The sequence below is a fragment of the Corvus kubaryi genome, unplaced genomic scaffold (genome assembly GCF_017639235.1).
Source record: "Corvus kubaryi isolate FWS band 111438036 unplaced genomic scaffold, C.kubaryi_AGA036_p1.0 133, whole genome shotgun sequence".
NCBI classification, from domain to species: domain Eukaryota; kingdom Metazoa; phylum Chordata; class Aves; order Passeriformes; family Corvidae; genus Corvus; species Corvus kubaryi.
In genome coordinates this window covers 27,145,072-27,163,534 of record NW_024580667.1, presented here as the reverse complement: position 1 = coordinate 27,163,534, position 18,463 = coordinate 27,145,072, and the positions used below count along the sequence as shown (strand labels likewise).

The 18,463-nt window shown below is 40.7% G+C and overlaps 1 protein-coding gene across 2 annotated transcripts in view; it reads right to left on the bottom strand.

The window, feature by feature from the left end:
• Positions 1–18,463, bottom strand: part of AFF3 (AF4/FMR2 family member 3) — a 323,305-nt gene that overhangs the window by 261,737 nt on the left and 43,105 nt on the right. For both annotated transcript variants that reach the window (XM_042040545.1, XM_042040553.1), the window contains exons 2-3: positions 11,525–11,645; positions 5,357–6,256 (exon numbers count right to left, since the gene is read on the bottom strand). In XM_042040545.1, coding sequence (XP_041896479.1) covers positions 5,357–6,256; positions 11,525–11,645 — 1,021 coding nt within the window. The remainder of the gene's footprint in view (positions 1–5,356; positions 6,257–11,524; positions 11,646–18,463) is intronic.

The following is an 18,463-nucleotide window of genomic DNA, read 5'->3' as shown; positions in this document are numbered from 1 at the left end:
GGAGTATCAACACACTTAATTCTGCGCTTATGTCTCCAGCGTCTTCGGGCGCATCCTGAAACGGTGGCGGAAGAAGTCTGGACCCTTTTGCTAATGCATTCAATCCCTCCCTCCCTTTTTATCTAAAAAGCATCTTTGACTGTGCTTTTATTTTCATTTCTGCCTTTCTGGGCCAGAATTGAACACCCTGGGAAGCAGAGAAAAAAAATCGGAATTCTACTCTTAGTCCTGCAACAGTTCAAAAGGCTCCACTGCAGCCAGGGGCATGTGGCGTTATGCCTCCGAGGAAAAGCACTTACTCAGATGTCCTCTAAATGCTTTTCTCTCCTCATGAGATACTGTTTCCCGTCTACTGTCCCACAGATCCAGATATGTGGTATTTCCAGAGGAAGCATGCACTCATAATGACTACCTTCCCTATTTAGTTTACACTGGACCTTCTGTTCTCAAATGAGACATATCAGCACATGAACGTGCATCTTCAATGTTAAACTGGAATGGAACTGCTTATTATACATGCATCTTCTTAAAAGAGGCTGATTTTGATCAAATTATCAACATTGAGGCCAAACTATGAACAGTTTTTTCAGGGAGAGGAAAGAGTTGTGGGGTGTTTTTGTATTCCATTAATATGTGGGGATAGAGCTGATAGGCGAAAAAAAGATTGCAGATTTAAAGGACACTTGCTAGCGTGTGTGCCAGATGCTGATAGCTATATATAGCCACTCAAAGGAGAGTGACTGCAGAGAGTATCTTATCCAGGCAAATAGGAATTCGCCTGAGTAAGATCAGGGCAAAAATAAAAAAAAACAATAAAAAAAACCCAACCCCAAACTCAACCTTTAATCTATGGTGCATTACTTCTGCTGCAGAAGAAGTTGTGTAAGTACTCCGTGCAGTGAATAAGAAAGAACATGTCCTCATGATGACCTCACCTACATTTCACATAAATGCATTTCCAAATTTAACAAAACCAAATCTTCCCTTTTACCATTAGACTGATAGTCATTCTTGAATACAACCTCTATTTCTTTGCTCCATAACCCTTAAGAGAAGTAAGCAAAGGACAATAGATAAGGCTTCTTCAATGTAATAAAAAAGCAGCATGCAGCCTATGAGATGAAATTCAAAAACAGAACTTGGATATAAAGGACATGATTTGCCATCCTAGGTTTTTCTTATTGTTTCACTCAAGAACATTTTAGAAAAGAGAGGCACTTGATTTCCCTGCCTCTTTTCCTCTATACCCTGGCATCAAATTTTTCTTCCCTTTTATCCAATACAGTGGGTTTTTACCTACAGTAATATAATTTCTAAGTAGTTCAAAATGTGAAATAGCAGTACTTGAGATGACGAGCTATCATTTCTACAGAGCACTATGATAATTTTGGAACGACCAGGAGGTTGGGTATGGATTCTAATTAACACTGATGAACCTGGCTACTAAAGATTAAATTCCCAAATGAGTAAATGCTACCTTTCTACACACAGGTCTATCCAAATTATTCTCATCAAAACAATTAAAAAAATTTATAAGCTTCAGTCTGTGTCAAGGTATTGAAGGCTTTCCAAAACTGATTAAAAATATAAAATGAGGTATTGAACTGCATTAAAAATCAACCTTTTTCGTGTATTGAAAAGTAATGGTCTATAATTGTATTCAAGAGATCTTATTTCCAGTGAATAATAATTGTACTGCAGCCAACTCTGTGCCCTGTTTCTCTGAAAACCTCATGGAATGTACACAAGAGGGTTTTGTATCCTGCTGATGACACTGACACACATACTTTGTGTGACACTGCATCTTATTCTCCAGTCCTTTACTTCATTATGTGTTTATTTTTTCACTGATGGTTCTTTCAAACTGGTATACACAAATGGAAGTGCATAGGTATCACAGAACAGTTTGGATTGGAAGGGATATTAAACATAATCTAACTTCAACCCCACTAGCATGGGCAGGGACGCCTTCCACTAGACCACATTTCTCAAAGCCCCATCCAACCTGGCCTTGAACGCTTCCAGAGATGGGGCATCCACAGCTTCTCTGGACATCCCTTTCTAGTGTTTCACTACCCTCAGAGTAAAGAATTTCTTCCTAATATCTAATCTAGACCTACCCTTCTTCAGCTTCAAGTCATTACATCTTGTCCTATCACTACACGCCCTTGTAAAAAGTCCCTCCCCAGATTTCTTGTCGGCTCCCTTTAGGTCCTGGAAGGTGCCATAAGGTCTCACTGGAGAGTCTTCTCTTCTCCAGGCTGAACAGCCCCAACTCTCCCAGCCTGTCTGCACAGGAGAGGTGCTCCAGCCCTCTGATCAGCTCGGTGTCCCTCCTCTGGATTCACTACAGCAGGTCCCCATCCTTCTTATGTTGGGGGCCCCAGAACTCGTATTAGAGAAACTGTTAAGACTCTGGCAAGGGGGGATACCAGCTCCTGAGTAAGGGGAGGGATAACCTTAGCAACAATACACGCTGGATGCTAGCTGGCTGGACATGAGCTCTTCAGAGAAGGACCTGGGGGTTCTGGTGGACAACAAACTGACCAGGAGCCAGAGAGGCCTCACACTGCTGTCTACACGAACCCCTAGAGCACAGTGACTGCCCTATCTAGCCCACCTCAGCCACGCACCTTTTATTTTAGCAGACACAGAGCTTCATTTCACCACCAGCACTTCAGGTACCCTACCCAAGCCCTCTGCCCCTCTCCTTTCCTGGTTGCTCTTAAGCAGCTTTCTGCCACTCTCGTTTCTGTTTCCATGTAGCTTCCAGGTACTGCTGTAGCCTCCTTGTCAGCCTGCTTTCCCTCACAATCATCCTGTATGTAATTTCTACTCTTCCCACTGTCACTGGGGATACTAGGGTCTTTCCTGGCCAACACCTTTAGCCTCACTCTGAACAACAGAGGCCTCATTTTGCCTGCAAACATTCACAGGACCATGGCACCTTTTGTGCTGCAAGTAGCTTAAAACTTCCGGCCCTAAGAGAGGATGGCAAACATTTGATGCAAAGGAGAAAATTTATGAGTTCAAAAGCGGAAATTTTAAAAAAAGATGGGAATTCTTACACAAGTCTACCAGAAGACTTATGATACAGATAATAGGAATGGAAAAACATTTTGAAATTAAAAGAAGTACGACTGAAAATCAAAGGGCGGGTGTATTAGGTAACACCGAATAAAATACTTTCAGTCTTGGCCAATATTTCTCCCTGTGGCAATATCAGTGGGTTACAAGTTTCCACTTGTGCCACTTGGGATGGAAAAAGTTAGAACAAAGAAAATATTAGGATAAATGAAAAAAAGCTGGTCCATTGTCTTTCATTGATCTTTCAGATCTAAACATTGTCTTTCATTAGCTCCAGTTTCAAATCCCAACACTGATAGTACCTACTATTTTTCTTCTTAGAAATTTGGCATCATTTTTCATAATAATCTTTTTAAACCACCAGACAATGGTTTTGGTCCATGTCCTTCAACTTCAGTTAAATGTTTATATTCTATATTTGTTATCAAATGCTTTTTCATTAATACTGCATCACATAAAATCTGTGAGAAATTGGTGAATATTTTAGTAGGTAACCTGCAGTCTACTCTGTCCTACTACAGTCTACACTGCCATCAGTATCTAAATGAGTTAGTTTGAAGTGATCTCAGCTATGTCTCCTAGTCTAGAAACTGCAGTATAAACTTATGCAGCAGCATGGATTACATACGACAAATTTAATCTTTCTTTCGGGGGTTAGGCAAATTGGGAATGCAAATGGTAAATCCTGAATTTCAGACAAACAAATGATTGCCTATCAGAACTCTTTCCAAACTAGTCCTTAGAGTATTGCATACATGCAAAGGGGGGAAATTTGAAAGAGTCAGATAATTGCCACAGGCATCTTTAATTCTAACAACACTTCCCACTTGCAGATAGAAGCACAAGTCTGAAAGAGGTAATAATAGCTAAATGGATATTAGTATCTGCCATTACCTGATCTATCTGCAGAATTACAGCAGTTCGTGAATGCTAAATTTGCTTATAAAATCTGGCTTAAAAGCCTAAAACAACCTCTTTTCAGGAACAACATATCACCTGCATGTTGTTTGGAACTGATGGAACTTTCACTCAGAGAAAAATCACAGAAGTAGTTGCTTCCAGAGAGATTTCTTTCCCAAACCAAATCCAAGGGGGAATACAAGAGTCAACTCCATTTCTGAAAAGCAGGCATTAAGAGGCCAGAGAACTCTACCAAAAATTAGCTTTTTCCTCACCTTTAACAATGCCAGAAACAAAATTTTAAGACTTAAAACATCTCAAGATGCACCACAGCTGTGAAAAAAGAGTAAAGAACCATTGCCTCTTCTCTGAGAAAGACACAGTGATTCAGTCAAATAGAGTCTGATATAAATACTGTAAATTGTTAAAGTCATGGGAGCTCTATCAATTTGCACAAGAGGATGATGTGACCATCTTCATATCGGCATACAGGCCTTTGAATACACCCTTGAACAATAAATCACCCTTTATTCTGCCAAAACGAATCACTTCCTTCCCATCAAAAAAGACCAAAAAGTCAAAAACCAGAAAATCTCAAAGTGGTAAAGCAAAGTGTCCTCCTGGCATAAGAGGAGAAAATATACATGTGAAATAAATGAATATACACTAAGTCCAATCAGACATATTTTATATCTATTGCTGATAAATAAATGTTGTCTAAAAGCTTTTTCAGACACGTTCTCATACTTGTAGCATGGCCAGGTGTACTGGGTCAACCCATTACACCAGGTTTCTACAGATGGAAATTCTTTAAGAAGGAAACCACAGTCTTCTCAGAAATTAGCTTGAAACACAAACAGATACTATGAACTAAAATGAGAGTATCATTGCTGTATTCTTCTCTATTCCACAGCTTTCATATTGTACAGGTAATTTATTTAGATTGTGAAACTACTTCGACATTGAGGATGGCAGAACTACTTCTGGTCGCATGCACTTCATTTAATCTTTGCCAAAGAGAAAGAAATCAATGAAATATGAACAGTAGGAAGCAATACACCTGCCTAGGGAAAAAAAAAATCCAGACTTTATGGAGGAGCACTCAGGAAAGAGTCAGTGAAATAATAAATACTACTAGAAAATGTGCCATTGTGGGAAGTGTTTGGGTCCTGAAGACAGTGAGCATTTTGCTGTTGAGATATCTTTAAATTACTGTGAGGCTGCTCTTTGCAATATACTACGTCAATGTTACCAAAAAAATCAACATGCAAACCAATATGTTAAAAACATGTAAAGAGGCAGGTGCAATAAGGCATCATCCACCCATCCAGCTATGGGAGTATGTCATAAGAAGTATAAAAACACTTACTTCTTCTTGCTTAGGAATGCTGAACTTGGTGATCTTTGACTTGGTCCTGGCCGAATCAGGCTTGCTGGAAGGCACTCCTCTATACGACTTGGTCGTCTCTGCTGGTAACTTCAGCTTTGGAGACTCATCAGGAGCCTGGTCTTGACCGTCCATTGGCCTTACATAAGCTGTTGGCTTCTGCTGACCCAGACTGGGCTTTGAAGCAAGAGAGGGTGGGAAGTTTTGGACGCAGTGCGCCCCACCATGCTTTGCTGGCCTCTCTTGGACTTGAGTTCCTCCTTCTGAGCTACAACTGAGCTTTGCTGGCTGCTGCACTCTATTGATGTTGTCTCCTAATGTGGCCCTCAGCGAGCTTTGCTGGGCAGTATTAGAGGAGGAGGAGGAAGAAGAGGTGGAGGAGGAAGAGGAGGAGGAGGAGAAGGAGGAGGAGGAGGAGGAGGAGGAGGAGGAAGAGGAGGAAGAAGAAGAGGAGGAGGAGGAGGAGGTGGGACTTGATGCATAGCGTTTTAGTTTCTCCAAATTGGATTTTTGGTTTGCCAGTTTGAAGTCACCCTTGTGTGACTCCAGCGACCGGTGTCCGTGTTTGTTTGCTCTCTGCTGGCCTTCTGAAGCGCCATTATGCCCGGCCTTCTGCCAGCCCATTGTGGTACTTTTGCTCTGCTGGGCAGCTAGAGATGCTGGTGTGGAAGAAGTAGTGCTGGAAATGGGAGGAGGAGGTGGTGGTCTCGAGTCTGCGGTAAGATGTTCATCAGGCTTGGGGAGAGGTGTCTGAGGAACCCCAGGTTTTGGAACCCCAACGAGATGGCTCTGGTTTGATCGGTCAGTTAACAAGTCTTTCATTTCATCATAGTTGCCCAAGGTATTCTGGATGCGATTGGAAAGCTCATCCCCCTTGTTAGTCTGCAAAACAAAAATCGAGTGTTCTGCAACAGTCAACATAAGAAAAACAAAACTCCCTTCATGCTTCTGCTGAAATCCTTACTGAAGTAAGACTGCCTTATGCAGCAGTGTTGAGGGATGAAATCGAAAATCCTTATTGTCTCTGAAGACACTTGTCAACATCTTAAATCTACCCTGAACTGGAAAAGCTATAAAGGGCCTTAGAGTATATAAAAAAAGAAATCTATCACTGATACCATGCTGTAGTTAAAGTATATTACCTGGAAACTGGAAAATTTATTACTGCAACTGCACAGAATGGTTTGGATTAAATCTGACCATGATAAAACTTTTCCTGTAGCCCAATGCAAGCTCTCCTTCCATCATGAATGAAAGCACTGCATTCCAAATTTCTTCCCCTGCCTGCATAAGTTTTCATAACCATCCAGGAAGCCACACAACATCCCATGCAAGCACTGAATGGATTTGTCAGTGTAAGCCAGCCAAATGCTCTGAGGTGACTTGAAAACAGCTTGTGGGAAATGGGAAAAGTACAGATTATGTCCCTTCTTTGAAAATGCTCTGACAGGGTGCTCATTCCAGGGCACTCTCCTCTTGTAAAAAAAAAAAGGTGAAGAGAACCCTTGCCAAATTCTTCAAATTTCTCAGTGCTTGCTGTGCATAGCAGGGGGAATACAGCCACCCTTCCTCCCCTTTAAGATTAATTATTGTCTTAAAAATGACCCATTTACTTCCTGACTGAAAAGGCAGAAGCTTCACAAAGAAATAAAACAAGCAAATAAAAAAGACTGGAAAAGATTGAAAATTCTTGCTTTAAAAAGACACTGTAAGCAAAAGGTTGTATCATTAGCATTTTTACAGCAGAGATTTTTTGAACCCTGCCAAGATTCAGGCATGTGATGTCCTTTGCTTTACGTTTTCAGACGAAGACAGTAAGGAGGCAGTGGAGTTCTCCTTTCTATCTTCCAGACATGAAGTCTGAATGGGAAAACTCCTGTTGGTTTCAGAAGGCCAAGCTTTCATCTCAAGACTCTCTGTTTTAGAGGAAAACAGAAAGAAGGAGAAAGAAGGAAGTATAGGAAGTGGAGAAGATCCTCTTAAATTTACACTAAAAAACCACAAAAGATGTAGCAACCACATCAGTTACTCTGGAAAACTGGGGTATGTAAGGGAAGGTATTTAAGGGAAACTCCCCAGTCTGGAATTGGTTTTTTTTAGGGTTTCCTAGTACAAAACCTGAACCCAGGCAAAAATGCACAGTAAATGAGTGCTGTGATTGCCACATGCAAACTTTTAGAGGACTACAGTGGAGGTATTCTTATATCTAACAGTAGAAGCAGTCCTGTTTTGCTTAAAGTTTTTCCCTGCAAATTTCAAGGGCACTACCTTGCAACATGTAAAATACATTACACCTAGCCTTCTGATATGTTTTTGTTACTCTGCTAACAGAGCTGAATATATATCAGTAATATATACTGAAGGGGAGGAGGAAGGGAAGAACTCAGAAGTCTTGCATTCAAAACATTGCATTGGAATCTTGGAGTGAGATGGCTCAAGGCTCAACCACAACAGCCTGATCTTCCCTCTGAACATGAGGCTGTTACTGTCACAAAGACAATAACCTGCTATAGAAAAAAATTTGAAGCATCGACTCACAGATTGCAACCTGCTTTAAAAAAGGGTGTTCCTTCACTTCACAGGAATCACATCAATGTCCTAAAGAAGAGGAAACTATTAATGAGGCTAATGATGCAGGAAGCACCACATATATCTGAAGAGAAAGAAGGCTGGAGATACACTCACGTGTCTCCTGAAGTCAATGAAATAACTTCTACACTTGGGCATCTCCTTGACCAGCAGAACTGTGTTCCAGAACACATAGAAAATTTTCCTTTTACCCAGTGCATCTCTTTATGCTTCCACTGGATCCTCCACCTTGTGTAGATACCTTGTAGAGAAGTGTTTTTTCAGCTTCCCTCTACGGAGGGAAATCTGCCCTTGGGCCTGTACTCATTATGATTCAGCCAGAGTGTGTATGAGGTTTCTTTCTCTGCCAGGAGCATGGCAATGATGACCACCAAATGGAATGGGGCCCCTGGCACCCACAAGTCTCCCACAGCATAAACATCTTGTGAGGACAGCTCTCTACCTGTCTGCCTCTAACTCCATGAACACAAACAAATCTGTGTGCAGGTTTTGCCCCTAAAAGTCCAACTTCCCTAAAAGGTCTATTTTTCCTGATGGCTGCTGTGTGGATGGAAAGGAAATAAAAGCTTCATTGCAGGTTATCTGTAGACTACCAGTAGCTCAGAGAAGTCATTAGCTTGTCTTCTACATGGATGTGATGTGAAGGTCACGCATAGACATCTCATATTGAGACATCCCAGATAAGAATAACAGCAGCAGACTGGTATCATGGCATATGCTGACAGCTGGTCTGTTTTGTTTATTCCTTCAGAAAACACTGGGGACAACTTCAGGTGAGATATTGTGTTGAGCTCATCTCATACAGGAGGGCTCACCTACATCCTCTTGGGAACATGATGGGATCTGAGGTAACTTGTTACGAGCTTTAGTTTGTCCTATTATTTTATCTGAAATATTGCTGGCCTTATTTAAGCATTCCCACAGGGAAAACATGGTCAGAAAATGAATAAGTAGGAAAAGCATTTTGTGCAAATATGTCTAACTTACAGTGCTCTGATATTCTTCTGCAATGCAAGACAAATCCAAGCATTTGAAAATGGCAACATATAACACTTCTAAAAATAAACTGGATGGCTGCATGGAATGCCATCAGAATTTTTTTCTTCACTAAAAGTACCTACATAGTTAACGAAGCAAGGTATTCTGTCCAGAAAATATCCAGAACTAATTTCCTACTTTTTCACCCCCCTGTAAAAGAGATTTTATGTAAAAGATACTGGATTTCCTGTAATCCTTCATAGAGGGTTGCTATGGATACTTAGAACAGGATAAGGGTCAATCTGAAGAGTCAGAATTTTTGAGAAAATTCAATGTTACAGCAGTAGTGATACATGTCAAGGTGAGAGAGGACATAAGATTTAAGAGATATCCAGTCTGCCTTTGATTTTCAGATATGGTCTTCTGAGTGGCATATCCTTTGGCTCTAGCTCCTGTTTCTCAAGCTGTGAAGAGGAATACCGAATTTAATCAGAGCTTGCAGTCAATGTCTGCTATAACTTCATTACCCTCTGGAAACACCTAAAAGGTGAACACGAGCTTTAAAGGGAGTACGAGTGGGTCCCAGTTTTGCTTTTGCAGAAAGGTTTCCTCTTTTACAGTTAGGCTCTCTCCACCGTAAGATGAAAATGCCCAAGCCACAGCTCTTTCCCCACCCCACTGAAGGTCCACAAATACTTGGATGAGTTCAGAGAGCCCAGCGGTCCACTGCCAGTGTCTACATGGCATTGAGAGTATGCCACTGAAAAAGTTTTGATGACCAATACTATCAGAATGACTGATCACCCCAAGCAACTCTGTCACACCAACATAGCTGTGGGTTATACTACTGTCGTGGGCTTTGCCTTTTCCCATGTTTTCTTGACGATGTTAGCTGTAGAATGTATTTCTGGAGCACCTTCTTTACACGTTTGTTCAAAATAGGGACACAGTGTTTAAAGATAAGAAGAAGGAATGGAGCCATTGCTCTGATTGCCTCATAGGATTATCCACTCAGTATCCTCTCTGCTTCTAGAGATGGCAATGATTTTTCATCCATTCCTATTAAAGCTGATGGAATTATACTGTGGTTGCACAGAGGTGCCTTCTGACATCCTAACTCAGAAACTACTGGTGTGTCCATGGCACATCACGTCTGTGTCATGACAGTCAGTACACTGGCACAGAAGTAAAAATCAAAGTGAACAAAATATGCCAACGATACCACTTTTGTAAGTGATTTGAGCTTCAGTATTACCAACTTGAGGCACCACAGACAAAATAGTACCAGGGGCCCAGCAAAAGGCCAGGTTCTTTTTGTGTGCAGTCTATTTGACTGGACCAAATGGAAAATCATTAAGTCTTCACTGCAGCACAGCCCTCAAAAAACACCAAGACAAAGCTGTCTTATGCTTTCCAGGCTTTCTTCCATGGATTAGCTCTTGACTAATCTCACGATAGACATGTTCAAGTTGGTCATTGAGGAGTTCAAGACATTTGACATGGTTTCTGAATGCCTTTGTAATGAATCCGAAATCCGGGCAGCTGGAGGTCAGCTTCAAGGCAGGCAGAGCTGTGTTCCATCAAGGGACATGGTTTGAAAGTGGTAGATCTTTCTTTTTTATTAGGGACTAAATACAAGCAACAATCTGGAGGAAGAGCAAGCTAAAAGCTGACCCTGGAGCACAAGAATTAAAATGCAAGCATGGAAGTCAAAGCAGAAGCCAGGTGCCAGGTCCCAAATAGATCTCCTGGAAAGAGGCACTAAAGCACCCTAAGCAACAAGGGCAAGTGATGCTGCATGAAAGGAAAGGCTTCACAATGTGGTAGCCGTAACAGTAACTTGGACACTTCTGGAAAGGCGTAGCAGAAAATAGATAATGATGTTTTGATGCATACAGGCAGTCATTGGTTAAACTGAAGGAGAGGAGCAGCCCCTGTGGGATACTGCTCTAATCCTGTTCACAAGGGTTCCATTTTCAAGATTCTGCAGAGTGTACAAGGCCCTGCTTGACCTTCTAACAGGGAGTGATGAAAGACAGTTGTGCCTCATCAAACTGCTGTTACCATGAGGAACACAGGGAGTTGGGACTCCTAAGCTACTTCTGCCTTCAGTGAGGGAAAAACATGTTTAGCAGACACCATTTCTTATTATTTTGGTAATGCTTATAAGGAAGAAAAAAAGTTATTTCACTACATTAACCTTGGCCAGGGCACAATGTTTAGTGTATTGCTTGATCTTCACACACTATTCTTACACAGTTGTTTTCTTCTAAGTATTGCAAAAAACAGGACACCTTCACCTTCACCTCCTAGTTTTAATTCCATCTCAAATATTGCTGGGATATTTCTAGTTTATTTCACTCTTCTGTGCTGCTGAACACTAGAAGAAGCTTTTTACACATATATATATATAAATATATATAAAATTTGACTCTCTGTGACTCATGCATGTTCTCTGTGAATTTTGGGAAGCTAGCACTTGTGGGCGGGTGCTGAAACCTGGACAGTGCCTTCTGCAGGCTACATTTTTGTAGTGTGGAATAAATAAATAAACAAAGATTCGCCCAGCTGGGAAGCATCTACCTTGTACGGTTCACTGAAGAGGGAATAGCTCGTGTTAAACGCGCCATTGTCCTGCTGGGCCTCCTGATTTCTCCTTTCCCATTCTTTCCTTCGCAGCACGTTTCTATCTGGCTCATAGACACTGGAGTTAGAGAAAAAAAAAAAAAAGATAAATAGTTTTTTTAGAGTTAAAAATTAGAGGGCAACATATAAACCAGCATGCATTTAAAAGTTAAGAACTCTGTTTTGCAGACAGATGGCAAAAATAAGCACAAACATGAATCAGACGAATGCCAGTTCAAGTAGGCTGGGGAGGTTGAGGTCTCTGGGAATGCTGGTGCTTGGTGCTTTCTGCACACAGAGAATAGATAATTAAATTCCTACAGAAAAATAAAAGAGAAATCACATGGCAGGATCTAGTCTGTACAGAACTTCTCTGCTTGCAATGTGACAAAGGAAATATCTAAGCAACTTTGACAAAGACTAAAAGTTCTCTTAAGGCAGATAGTAATTACAGCAGTGAGTAAATAGAAATTATGAACACATTCCCACTTATGACATATCCTCTGAGTGTTGTATGAAAATGCTCCTTTTTTTCACATGGATGTGTTTCTGTAGCGATTCTTTCATTAACTAGCTCCCTAAAGAGCTGTTAAAACTATATGCTGTCGTGGTTTCCACAGTTAGGTTGCTTCTTCTGATCTCTGCTTATCAGCTAAGTTGTGAAACTACTACTGAAACAATTCCTCTTTCTGATGGATTTGACACTACCACAACCACAGAACATGAATAAATGAATAGTGACACAACAGTGTATGTATGGCTAGTAGAGTGTAGCCAGAGAGAGAATAATAAATCACTGCATTACGCAACAGTATTAATTTTTAGAAATTAACAACTTTAGCTCCGATATAGACATTCAGAATAAAAATTAACTTTTTTATTTTCATGATTCCAGTTTAATACATGATAACATAAACCAGAGAATCCTTATTTTGAATTTCCACAGACCAACCTTTCAGGCTTGCACATTTCAGCTGATTATGTTTTATTCTCCTCACAAAGGAAGCCAATATGTCTAACAAAGTTAATGTGTTATTTCACGACAATGTAACAAGTATGCTGATTCCTATTTTGCTTAGCTCAGCTAATGTTTTTCTTCTGGCACTGTAAATCTGTAAAGTAGGAATATATATTAATGTCATGTAAGTGCACCATGTGTTAATAAGATAAACGTTGTCTTGCTAACCAGCTTCCCAGTTAGCAAAACATATGTTGCATTGGCTACCCACGTGATGCTACCTAGTATGCCTCAGGCAAGGCAGTCAAAAGGCCAACAGCTATCTGATTCTAATTCGAGACTTGAGAGAGCTGAAAATACACAGGATATGTTAGATGCTATTCGTATTTAAAAACAATGCCTCAACAGTCACTAAATGAACACAAAATCTTTTGCTTGCTTGTTGATGCTGGACTGCAGAGTACCCTTCTGATGGGCCTGAGGGCAGATGCCAGGGGCAAAGCATGGCTCTCGAACACAGGGGTTCATTGTGAAACACAGGGTTTCAGTGCAGCAGGTTGGAGACAGTGTCCAAACACCATCTTGTTTACAACCACTTACAGGTGGTTGAGGGTTTTTGGGTTTTTATCCCATATTTTTCATGAGCATTGCATGATATTCACACCAACATCCTCTCCTTGAAAAGCAGCATAATGAGGAGGCAATCGTAGGGGTGGAGTTTTGGGCATGGAAAATGCCTTCCTCCAAAAAGAAGGGAATGGTGAAGGCCTCTCCATGGGTTCCTGGGAGTGAGATCACCTGCTGGACATGCTGCACATGCTGCTGAAACCAGAGGCAGAGCAGTTGTTGACCGCTGTGGGAGCAGAGGTCTTCAGTTACTACATCGTGCCATCGAGCCTACTCCCATCAGCTGAGTCAATTAACAACCTGTGTCTAAAGCAGACTTTCTGCCATGCTGAAGAGCTGTTGTTAGGTTGGGTTTTTCTGGAGTTTTAAGGGATCAGGTTATAACTTCATCCTCAGCTACCTGGCCCCATCCAGAATCTCTTGACTCTTTGAGATGCTCTGCATTTGTACTCTAGCCTGCAGCCAAACAGAGATGGTCAGCTTCCCTGAGATTAATTATAATACTACTGGTCTCTACCCAATTTCTAGGAAGTAAACAAGTGCAACATTCTTCACTAGGCCTCATACAAACTTAAAAATTCACTGATGTGATACTCCTAAAGTGGAAGAACATTTTTATCCCTTTATTGGATGGAGATATATTTGATGAAGACATACAAGTCATCAGGTCTCTGAACCCCCTTCTCAAATGAGTTCACTGCTGGCAATGCAATACACAACCTGCAGTAATTCAGAATGATTATGCAAATGTCAGAACCATGTGACAATGCCTAATAGGCCATCTATAAGCAGTAAGTTAGGAAGAGCTACAAGTCAAGAGTTGTGTTCCTTTGGTAATACCAGATGGCAAAATGTCTAGCATTTGTGAGGCTGCTCCTTATTTGCATGAACATTGCAGCAATCACATTTCCTTGAACGTATGTCACCAAATGTATTTATTTGTTTTGGTTCAAGGAGAATACTGCCAACTGCTATAATTGTCTTTATTGCAAACACTTCATTTAATGGAAAATGATTCTTTTTAATAGATTTCTCCTTTATTTTTTTTAAATTTGCAATTTAAAACAATCCCAGAGGTACACGTACCTTTTAATTGTTTATGGTATGTCTCCTTTCAAGAGCTAAGCCACGAAGAACAAGCTCATGAAAACCTCATGACTTTTTCCTCATCGCAGCATGTGTACATATGTGAGTCATATATGCATATATACGTGTAGTATGCATGCTCAGTTTTGTAAGACTTGGAATCAAAGACCATGCAAACACTCATCTCTCAAAAGTCAGTGTCATTTGTATTTGTTTCATACAGGTCAAATTCCAAAAGGTTGAATTTAAATAGTTTTTAAATGGTACACTGTTATTTTTAAAATGCTGCATCTGTTTCAAATTCATGCTTAAAGGACATGAACCAGAACATGAGCAACAAGTCAAACACTTGCAAAAGTTATATATGAATAAAGGTTGTATTATATAAATTAAGTTACCTCAAATTTGGCACATTGCTTTTTTGATTTATCTCAGCCCTAAGGTCTGCCAAGACACATACTGGATATACCAATGAATTGTGCCTAAGTGCCAGTGTCTCAGGCTCAAAGCACTTTCAGCACAACACCACCACCCCAGTCACAGCACCCCTACCTTCTCTGCTTCTTCCAGGATACTTGGAATAATTTCACTCCCAGATATTTGCCAGATCAGATTTCCAATGGATAGCTTAACATCTCAAGAGTAGGTATATTTAATGAATTTTGACCTGTTGTGATACCTTTTGGCAGATTACCTGGGCGGTCCCCAGTCTTTGGCCATGCACAAGGTGAGTGTGGCTCCCTGTGAGACCAGCCTGCAGAGGATAGCCCAGGGTGCTGGTTCCTGATGGGAGGGCGGTAGTGGCAGCAGCCTCCCCACAGAAGCACCTGCAGCTTTCTTCATGCTACTCCTGCCATTGGAAGGAACCACTTCCTTTAGTCCTTAATTAGAAATAGACAGAGATGGCTCAGGGGACAGCCTAGGAGCAGAGCAATAATTTTACCTGAAAAACCTGGGGCTGGATTTAATCTCCTACAAAGCCCAAAGAGTTATGTTGTCTCAAGCTAGGCTGAAAGAAATCATATAAAAAGCCTAGAGTTTTAAGCGTTGAAAAATCTCCTTTTCTCTCCCTTTTTTTTTTTTTTTCCTAAAGCACACTATTCCTGACTCAATTTGCCTCCCTCAGGTATCACTTTTTGGAGCAACTCAAATAAAAAGGTCTCATCTCCATGATGAACGAGGTGGTGACAGTGCACCAACATATCCTCCTGTCCTTCGGTTCAGGAACACCCAAATTTGCATTCAGAGGAAGATGTCCTTTTCCACAAACGAAGCACTGCACCCTCACAGAGGAATTACATGCCTTCGCAGGCGGATGGTGTGCATTAACGATGCTGCTTGACCTTTTCAGAAACCACAAAATTGCAGCATCACGAAGGGGAGATTCTGGAAGGGTACTGTTATTCTGTTACAAGATCACCATCCTCCTAACAGCTGGCATCTTTTGAGGCTGTTAAAGACACAGGTAGGTAAATTGAGGGTAAGATTGCTTTCTTGGCATCAGTTTATTTTCTGGAAAAGGAAAGGGGCTGTGACCTAGCCAGCCCTACCAGCATGACAGAGGAAGGCGTTACCATGTGTATACAGAGATGTGGTTGCAGTTTCTGAACTTGTTATCATTGGCAGCAACCTGCAATCTTACCTTTGCCATTCCAGACCCTCCAATATAATTTTCCAGTCCAAAGACTTAGCTCATTATTCTCTGAATTGTGAGGGCCTTGCAACACCCACATACACACTCACCTTCCTTCTCCCTACCCACGCACATAAATACTGCGATATAAATTTAGCAGGAGTAGCTTGTTTGTTTGCAGTTAATGTTTTACCCAGGAGGCTGATCTCCTTCACCTTGGCAGCTACCTGTGGCACTTAGCACAAAACATTCAGAACCTGAAGTCTAGACATATTAATTACAAAAGCAGAGCTGATGCTTCATGCTAACAGGCAACTATTTCCTAAAATGGCAAACCCACAGCTCCTGTGGGGTCCTGGCAGTCTTTTGCTAGGGAAGACCAAGTTCCCAGGGCCGAGCTTCATTCCCAGATTTTATCAACCCGCCCATTTGTTCTTAATCTGACCCTTCTTCTTCCATAATGAAATTAAAAAGCTCCATCAAAACATCATCAGACTACAACACCCACTCCTGGTGCCACAGGAGTGACACCATCCCCAAGCTGCCAGGTGCAGTCCAGTCCATATCAGTACAGTGCTGATCATGTTCCAAATAAAAAAAACCCCACCTCAGAAACACAACCCATACTGTAAGTGACTAAAAGATATGGGCATTTCAAGAATAAACCTAGACCTGAGAACAAGTTTTCTGCAAGGACACATATATCTTTGAAATTAAATTTTAGCACACGGCCATTTTTGAATTATGAACAAAGTTAGAACTGCTTCAAAGCCATGGAAAACAGGCAATATTTCAAGAAAATAAATTTTAAAATGGTTTACTGATTATTCTCAACATTTCCCCACAAATTTTAATCTGGCACACAAATCAATATACTAAATTTCAGGCTGAAGTGAGGACATTTTCTTAAATATTTAATAGTCTAATTCTCCCCTGAATTACTACATTTATGCCAAAGTAGCTAAAAAGAGTAAGTCAAAGGAAAATCTTATACAACACCATAAAAAAGCAGTCCAACCCTGATGCAGGACAGTGATTATGAAACAATTCAGAATGAAAACAGGATTCTGAATTTTAATGTACCATCATTCTTGTATCTCTGCCATATTTTAAAACTCAAAAGGACAAGTCAGACTGAGACCCTGTAAAGGCAACAGCCCCAAACATTTTTAGAAAATAGTCTTAACTCTAATGATTTAATTACAACAATTGAGGTTATCTTGCTTGCTGAATTGCTGTGCTTAACATAGTAGTGCTATCATTTAATGCCTATTTTCTATTTCACTGTCAATGTCCATGGTTTTTGCTGGCCAATTTCTAGGTACCAGTTCCATTTCCAGATAAGTATAAATGGTATCTGTTTGGAAACTCATTGCTAATGGGGTATAGGGAACTCCCAAGATACAAAATCCTTACATTTTTGAGCATTAAATGTTTTCCCCAATGACATTTGAACTATCAATTAAATTATAACAAAGGGGCTGCCTTTGATGAACAAGTGGCATAATCAATAAAATACCTTCCTAGGTTGCAACTGGCTATTTTTAGACTTTTTATCTATCTTAAACAGTAGAAGTTAATTTGAGGATTTTTACAGTATTTTTTCCCATTTACAAACAGAAATGCCGTGGGGTAAAGCAATTACTCTGATTTACTGTTTTCACTTTGATTGAACATAAAGATGTAGCAGGGTCTCAAAAAAGCAGTAACTTAACAAACTGTGCTCCTATCCACAGACAGATAAAGTACCTATTTTGCTATTTCAAAGAGTTTACCTCCAGGCAGCAGCACAGAGCAAACATCAATCAATGACATGTGTCTAAGATGAGATTGATGTTTACTCTCACAGCTTTTCATCTTACATCCAATAAATTATTTTTCCTTCACCAAAGTGCCTGGTTAAATTTCATTTTTCACTTTGCAGTATCAGTTTTAAAACTTTAGCTTCCAGCAATTTTAAAGCTAGGATTCATAGATGCTTCAGCTTTTACAGCCTGTTTATGATTTGTACTAGCCATGAAACACTACCGACCAAACATGAATATGATCAGGGGGAGCTGAGCTGGGGCAGCCGCTCGCACGGTGGCAGGTGCAGGCTGGAAGGTGTGAGATTACTTTAATTATCTGCCTGGAAATTCCAAGTCCAAAACAGGGAGCTGTATTTTCAGGGGCAGATATATCACATCCACCAAACAAATGAATACATACATATCATATCTGCAAAATCAGCATCGGGGCGTTCGGGTCTGGCCTTCTGAGGGTTAACACTGGGCAACTGGAAGGAACCAAGGAAAGGCTAATTGTGGATGCAGTTATTACCTTACAGGCACTCATACCTGACATTCACAAAATGTAAGTGCTTTGCAGGCAACCTGACTGAATTTTAAATATCGAAATGCTGAGAAAACCTAGGGCTGCAGTTAGGACTGGGATCCAGGTTGTTGAGTCAGAGCATCACAATTGAGGAACATTAAAAAAAATCCAATTCAGTTCAACACCTGCTTTTATAACAGTACCTCTTCCAGCCTCGCTACAGATAAAACATGCACATTGTCTTCTCTCAGTGAAGTTTTGGTCAATGAGAGAAACCGAG